Source organism: Lynx canadensis, chromosome A2 (assembly GCF_007474595.2).
Source record: "Lynx canadensis isolate LIC74 chromosome A2, mLynCan4.pri.v2, whole genome shotgun sequence".
NCBI lineage: Eukaryota > Metazoa > Chordata > Mammalia > Carnivora > Felidae > Lynx > Lynx canadensis.
This window is the reverse complement of record NC_044304.2, coordinates 140,475,093-140,483,168: the sequence shown is the minus strand read 5'-3', so window position 1 is coordinate 140,483,168 and position 8,076 is coordinate 140,475,093. Positions and strand designations below refer to the sequence as shown.

The window sequence follows — 8,076 nt, the reverse complement described above, 5'->3', positions numbered from 1 at the left end:
AACATAGAATAGTGGTTTAAGATTGAGGTCTGGAATCAGACTGTTTGGGTTTAATCCTGGCTCCCCACTAAACCTCTCTGAGCCTTAGTTTCCTCATTAAGTAAAACGAGGCTAATCACAATCCCTCTTTAATAAAAACCTTGTAAGGATTAAATTAGAAATATATGTGAAGTGCTTAGTAACAAAATACTTAATAAGTATTAGCTATTATTATGAAGCTACGTAATATCTGTCACAACATTTGCAACAGGAATATAATTGATCCTTCCCCCAATAATATGTGCTGCTTTAAAAACCTTCTTAATTTAAAGAATTTACAGTGATAGAAAAAAACCTTTATAATTCCGTGATTAACCAAAGCTTTGCTTCTCCTGACTTAAAAGAAGGAATAGCTCCTGTCTCCCTTTTCTCTTTGGCTACCAGGAAGCTAAGAGCCAAGTTCTAATATTTACAAAAGCAAGCAGGCATGCATTGTGTACAACAATCTTCCCCTGTCAAGGTCTTCACTCTCACTTTATATTTACATATAATTACATTACACATAATACATTACATACCATTTTTTAGATCTATAAGCCAAACTGCTTTCAGCTTTTGGTTCGGAGAACTGTGCCCTACCGCGAGTTTAAGCGAGAGTCTGGAGGGTAGCGGTCGACTCACTTTAGGACGTAGGTACCCAGCACAGAAAAACCCTGCCGCCAGCTTTCTCCTCCTCGCCCCCAATTCCGCCCAGGTCCCGCTCAGATCCGGTTCAGGACCCGCTTCAGGTCCAGCTCCTCCCTTCGCCACACCCCTCCTCCCGCCCCTCGCCCCTAGCCCCGCCCCTCTCCTTCCCTCCCCCGCTTTTCTTTCCAGCGCGGGCACCGCCTCTTCTCGCGTGAGCGGGGCGGGGCGGGAGGAGGTGGCGCCGGGGCCGTTGCTAGGATATGGCCGGCAACAGAATGTGGCGGGTGCGGACGCTGCTTCCTCTGAGAGATTTTTGAGAAACCTGTGCGACCCAAGTAGCTGCTTTTCTGAGTCAGGTAGGAGGACAGGTTCTGGCTGCCCTCCCTTGGCCCCACCCTCAGACCAGTCTTGAACCGGTGACAGGCGCTGAACTCCCAGAACTTTGTACGGGGAGCTGATCCCTCCTGGGCTCTCGGGACTGCTTGGCCGCTGGACACTGTTCCACCTTTGCTTCAGAAACCGTGCAAAGCATCCCATCTTTCTTAGTTCCTTTTCTGGCTCTGGATCTCAGGTTTGGGATTCGGAAGCAGCAGCAGCAAGGCGGGAGGTGTACCTCATCTTCCACCCGGAGTGCTTATCACGGTAGTAGTAGTAGTAGTAGGTAGGCATCCATGGGGACCATTTTGAGTCTTTTCTAAATAGAGGGCTTTCATGCTTTCCTCCTTGGCACTCTCCTCTCCACCCACGGTCTTTGCTGTACCTCTTTAAAAACGTAAAAAATTAAACAGGTTTATTTGGTAGAAGGCAAAACTGGATCCCAGCCTTACTGGTTCCATCAACATTCTACATATATCAGTGAAATCATGCAAACTGTAAGTGAAAGGGGGACATTTTTGTATGCAATCATCATAGGGAGTACTTTGGACAATTTTTTTAAAGATGAAAACATTTAAGTTTGAGTAGGTAAAGGTAAAAGTGATAAAAAGTTCAAACAGTAAAAAGACTGTGCAGTGAAAATCTGTTTTATGCTTCAAGGACCCGGCCTTGAGACAGTAGTGTGTTATTGAGACCATCTGGACTGGATTCCTGACCGAACCCAGTAAAGGTCCTGTATAAACTCTTTAAGATTCTGGCTGGTGGGTCCAGAGATCTAGTGTCTTGCAGCTGCCAAAGATAAGCTTTGTTTGTAAATTCCCTTGCTTATTAAACTTGCCACCTACCATTCTGGAATGCTGCCTCTTTCTTTGGTTTCTCCTTGCGTTCCATGTATGGGGCTCAGTTTTGGATTTAACCCGGGGGAACTCTAGAGGTTGTAAACCAACAGCTTTGCTTTTTTACTTAATTGAATCGTAAAGTATGTAGCTTTTAGAATTGGCTTAGCATAGTTCATTTGAGATTTGCCCATGTTGTATCAATAGTTTATTTCTTTTTTTTATTGATGAGTAGTATTCCATTTTATGAGTGTCTCGTATGTGCAGCCATGCCTCAACTAAGGAACATTTGTGTTGTTTCCAGTCTTTGGTGATTAAGAATAAAGCCTTTATGGGGCACCTCGGTGGCTCAGTCCGTTAAGCATCTGACTTCAGGTCAGGTCATGATCTCAGGGTTTGTGGATTCCAGCCCCGTGTCAGACTCTGTGCTGACAGCTTGGAGCTTGGAGCCTGGAGCCTGCTTTGGATTCTGTGTCTCCTCCCTCCTCCCCCCCCCCGCCGCTGTCTCTGCCCCTCTCTTGCTCACGCTGCACTGTCTCTTTCTCCCAAAAGTAAACATTTAAAACATCAAAAAAGAATAAAGCATTTATAGACTTTTGTATACAGATTTTGTAGGTGTGTAGTTTTTCATTCCCTCTGGGTAAAGGACACAGATTGCTGGGTCATATGATAAGCATATATTTAATTTTATAAGAAAACTGACAGTTATTTTAAGTGCCATACAATTTTCGTTTCCACCATCAAGGTATAAGAAGTCCACTTGTCTTCACACTCACTAGCACTTGCTATTGTTGGGCTAAAAATATATATATATTTGAAGTTCCCTTTCTTTAATAACGAATGACATTGAGCATCTTCTCACGTGCTTGTTCTCAGGCCAGGGCTAGAATGAGGCAACTGGGTCCCAAACTTAGGAGTCATCTATTTTTAGGTGCACCTGCAACTATAGCACAGCGCGGGTGCTGCATTGCTCCTGTGCCGCTCTAGTCTTGACCCCGCTTATTTGTCTTCTGAAGGATATTCTTTGTTGACTTACCTGTTTAAATATTTTACTCATTTTTAAACTACTATTCTTTTCTTGTTGAGTTTTGAGAGTTCTCTATATATTCTGGTTACAAGTCCTTGATCAGATATGAGCTTTGTAAAAAATTGCCCCCCGGGCTATGATTTGTCTTTTTATTCTTCTAGGTGTGTTTTTAGAAGAGCAAAGGTTCTTGATTTTGTTGTTATTGCTGTTTTAGAAGAGGACATCTTGGCCATTTTAGCGGGGGGGAGGATGACCCACCAGACGGAGACAAAAGCATTACCTCAGCCTCTCCGAAGGAATGGGAGGACTATGTTTGCCAGGAATCAGGGCTTCCTTATGAGACTCTTTCTAATCAGGCCATTATGCCCCCATTATGGGAGAAAATAACCAAAAGGAAGATTTTTTTTTTGTAAGTGACAGCCTAAAGAAGTTTCTTGAATGTTTTAAAAATTGAGCTTTTGTTCAGTTTTTTTTTTCTCATTTCACTTTTTCTCTTTATTGTTTTGGAATTTTAAACCTTTATCTCAGCTCTTTTATTGGTTGTACTTGAAATTCACCTATGCATATTTAATTTAACAAAGTCTAGGGTTAAGAATATCATATCCCTCAATTTTGTAAATAGTATAAGGATTTGAGAACAGCTCATGCTCATCTTTCCCTTCCTAATTACATATTACTATTGTCTAATATTTCAATTTTCTGTTATTTTGTGTTGACAGTATTTGTTTGGGGTTTACCCGTATGTTTATAATTTATTTGTTCACCTCTCCTTTTGCACTTTGGACTTGGTTGAGCCCATTTTCCTCCATCAAATGTATCCTTTACAAGTCCTTAGAGTAGATACCTTGGTGGTGACTTATTTGTTAAGTGTTTCAAAAGATAATTTTGCTAAGTGCACAGTTTTAGGTTGATAGTTCTCTTCTTTTAATTAGTCCATCGTTGCCGTGGCTTCTATATTTCTGATGAGAAATCTACAGTGAGTTTACTTTTCTCCTTTGTATTAATGTTAGCAAATGAATGTAATTCAAAACCGTAGATCTTTATCAAAACCGTAGTACTTTGGGGCGCCTGGGTGGCGCAGTCGGTTAAGCGTCCGACTTCAGCCAGGTCACGATCTCGCGGTCCGGGAGTTCGAGCCCCGCGTCAGGCTCTGGGCTGATGGCTCGGAGCCTGGAGCCTGTTTCCGATTCTGTGTCTCCCTCTCTCTCTGCCCCTCCCCCGTTCATGCTCTGTCTCTCTCTGTCCCAAAAATAAATAAACGTCGAAAAAAAAAATTAAAAAAAAAAAAAAACCCAAAAACCGTAGTACTTTATCACTGTATGCTTTCCAGACCTTCTCTTTGTTATTCTGTAATGTAATTACAACATATATGGCTTTGAATTGTGTTTACTTACCCTGTTAAGTGCATATTTATGTTATGCTTCTTGGGTCTTTGGATCCATATTTTTTATCAGCTTTGTGAAATTCTCAGCCATTACCTTTAAAAATATCTTCTCTCTTCCATCTTTTTGTTTTCTCTGGGATTCCAATGTGACCTATACTAGATCAGGGGCTGGCAGACTCTTTCTGAAAAGGGCTTCTCAGGCCACGCGCAATCTCTGTTGCATATTCTTCGTTGTTTTTTATTTTCAAGTACAAAACCATTCTCAGCTCACAGTAAGATCTACTTACCAGTAAAATAAGCTAGACTTTCTTTTTCTCTTTTGCATGGCCCTTAATCTCATACTTTTCATCTCCTTATCTCTTTGCAGCATTCTATATAAAATCTTTTTATTTATCTTCTAGTTTATTAATAATTCTCTCTTGAACTCTAATGCTATGTTCATTGAATTCCATAAGTATATATTTTTATTCCAGATATTCCATACTTTTGGAAATTTGTCATCTAGTAGACAGAGAACTTCACTGACTAACGTTATTTTTTTTCTCTATAAGGATTTGTGCTTAACGTGTTAGCCCTAAACACAACCTTCCCATCTCACTACTGGTCCAAGTTCTAGTCTGCCCCCTGCTGGGCCATTTCTCCCATCCTCCCTTCCATCCTCCCTTCTACCCTCCCCTCCTGGCTGCCAGCTTTTTAAGGTAGGCTTCCTGCTCTGCTGGCTCTTCACCGCTCTGATTCAGCTCCTGCCCCTGCAGCCTGGCTGTTGGCTACCCTAGGCCACCCTGGGCCCAAGCTCCTGGATGCTGTCATACTGTCTCCCAAGCCAAAGCTCTTGGTTGCTGTATGTAGCTCAGGCCCTAGCCAGCTCCAAGATCCTCCCACAGTTTGTTGATATGTTTGTTCTGGGGAACAGAGGTCATTGGACCTCTGCTACAATTTGTGAGAGCAAAGCTACTACAAAGAGTGTTTACTATCTGGGGTACGGTTGCTGTGGAGCCGGCAGAATCTTTGGAGCTTCTAATCAATTGTAACCTCAGAAGCATAAATCCTGTGTTAGGTTGTGTTTAGGAAAAAAAAAAAAAAAAAACTATTCAAATAAGTCCTTTCACAAGGCATTGTTCATTGACTAAGGAAGAGGTGACAATATGTTTTAAAATATTTTTAAATATGTTCTTGACAGTAGATCTTTCTCAAATTTATTGTGCTTTGAGGTCCTTTTGGTGTAATTTTTACTTTCTGTGTTGTTTTTATTAAAAAATTCACCAGTGTTTTTACCTGATGCCATTGCTAAAATAATCAGTATTTTTAAAAAATAATGAGCAACATTGCACTATATATACCAGCAATGAATTTGATATTTGGTATAGAAATTTTTATGTGTAATAAATGTATTTATGTTTCTTGGTTCAGGAAAATGTCTGATCAGAAAGAAGAATTTGTTGCTCAGAATACTGTTAATGCATCAGAAGAAAATGATGATGCTCTTGAGACTATCAATATTCCGGTTCCCTCAGAAGAGCTTCCGGAGTCCGATCAAACTGAAGATAATGAATCTGAAGTAGAACTGTCTGGTGAGGGCCATGGCACACATGCTGAGGAGGAAAGTAGCCAGAGGTTACCAAGCCTGGAACCAAACGACGAAGAACAACCTGTGGGAGAGGTTATGTTGCCCAAACACGCTTCATATTCTCCAAGACATTCTCCAAAGCACTATCGAACTGAATATGATAATGCAATGCTGCCAGCCAGAGGGTATTCTGGATCTCTGACACTTCTGAATAAAATAAAGGCCATAAAGGAATCTCTGAAAACATCAATGAAAGATTCCTTAGCAACAGGTATTACCTAGGGAAGATAGGATATTCTGTACCTCATGTCGAAGAACGTTTACTTTTTAAAATTTGTTTTTGTTTAAGGTTTGTTTTATATGTGATATTACATACTTTCCCTATCCCTTTCCCTTATCCACAAAACTTCTGTAGCTACTGCCACTGCATTGCTAATTATGTGTGAAGCTTCTCTATTGTGCAGGCTACTATTTTCCCTAAATAGATGAGCACTATTAAACTTTAAGTTGATGCTGATCTGTTTTTCCTAAGTGAAGTAGGTTTTTTAAATGTTTAGGGACCTTGGAAAATGGTGGACAAATTGTTGAGTATAACTGTCATTCTTTGAGATGCCTCTTTGGGATTGATTCTTCATAGCTGGCAAGAAAGAGTTGGAATGGGACTTGACTCCAGAGAGCCTAGTTCTATCTCTAGCGGTCATTCCTCACATCTTGTTACTTTTACATATTTCTAGACTTCTGTTTAGTGTTAACTTTATATTTAGCTTCAGAAAAACTGTCGTTGTCTTGCATTATAGGTTAATTTTAAAGGCATAATGTTGATGCCATGTAGGAGTCATTACTACGTGGTTAGTAACAAAGCCAAAGTGGAGTGGCAAGAAGGGGGCTGCACATAGAACCATCCTAGTTGGGTGATTCACTGATTGCTCCTCCTCTTTCTTGTCCATAAGTTTTGAAATTGTTCATCCATAGGGTGAAGAACATGGGCTATCATTTAACAATTAAATAGCAGCTTAGTTTGGCTGGTAAATGTAGCTTTTGAATCCAGTGGGGGCAGTGTACCCTTGTGTGGCACATCAATACAAGTAAAGAATGAGAAGGAGGAAGGAGAAGAAAGTAATCAAGCCCAATTATACGTAACTGAAGCTGTTATCCTTCAGTTTCATTATTCACAATAAATTTAGGCTCCATTTGTTTGTTTATTTATTTTTTAAAGTAATCTGTACGCCCAACGTGGGTCTCGAACTCATAACCCTGAAATCAAGAGTCGCATGCTCTACCAGCTGAGCTAGCCAGGCACCCCTGGGCTCTATTTTTTGATATTTCTGTGATTTCCTGATACTTTAGCTTTTAACAAACACATGGTGATTAAGATGAAGTTGTCTTGGTCCTGTACTTCCTGAGACTTGTGAGTCTCCTTCACATACCACTCCTTCCCAAAGCTTAGGAAGTCACTGCTATGAAAATTTTTAAATATATTAACCATAGAATTTTGAATCCATAAAACAGCTAAACTAGCCTTCTCATAATATCTGTGAAAGTGTTTTCTTTGTTGATAGCTGTGAAAACAAGTTTTAACAATCTCAACCTTAACATTGACAATACCTAGTTAAATTTCATTCTGAGATTTAAAAAAAAATTTTTTTTTAATGTTTATTTTTGAGAGATTGAGAGACAGAGTATCAGTGGGGGAGGAGCAGAGAGAGAGGGAGACGCCGAGTCTGGAGCAGGCTCCAGACTCTGAGCTGTCAGCACAGAGCCTGACGTGGGGCTCGAACCCAGGTACCATGAAATCATGACCTCAGCTGAAGTCGGACGCTCAACCGACTGAGTCACCCAGGCGCCCCTCATTCTGAGATTATTAATAAATGTCTCATTTAGCTTTATGAAAATTGTCATGTGTCAGGCATCTAGAAGTATACAAAACTTTTTTGGCCTACAGTGTGCACTCTACCCTCCAACTTACTTATTACATCTTCTCCATTATAATTTAAAGTCTATAGATGTAAAAGAAGAACGTTTACCCCAGTATAATCAGCTTTTAAATACTATGTTTCCCTCCTATAATTTGTGAACAGATAATTATTTTATAATAAGTTTTTTGTTATCAACATGTGTCTTGATTTCCTATTTTATAGAATGTGTAATGAACCGTATAATGTCCATTTTTGTGAAAAGTAGATTTGTGTGCAGTTATTCTAGATGTTTGTAATGAACAGTG

At 40.2% G+C, this 8,076-nt stretch overlaps 1 protein-coding gene across 1 annotated transcript in view; it reads left to right on the top strand.

The window, feature by feature from the left end:
- The first annotated feature begins 936 nt into the window (after positions 1–936).
- IQUB (IQ motif and ubiquitin domain containing) overlaps positions 937–8,076 on the top strand; it is a 58,037-nt gene continuing 50,897 nt past the window's right edge. Inside the window, exons 1-2 of the mRNA XM_030308342.1 lie at positions 937–1,022; positions 5,699–6,126. Of these exons, the coding sequence (XP_030164202.1) occupies positions 5,703–6,126 (424 nt within the window). The 5' untranslated portion in view covers positions 937–1,022; positions 5,699–5,702. The remainder of the gene's footprint in view (positions 1,023–5,698; positions 6,127–8,076) is intronic.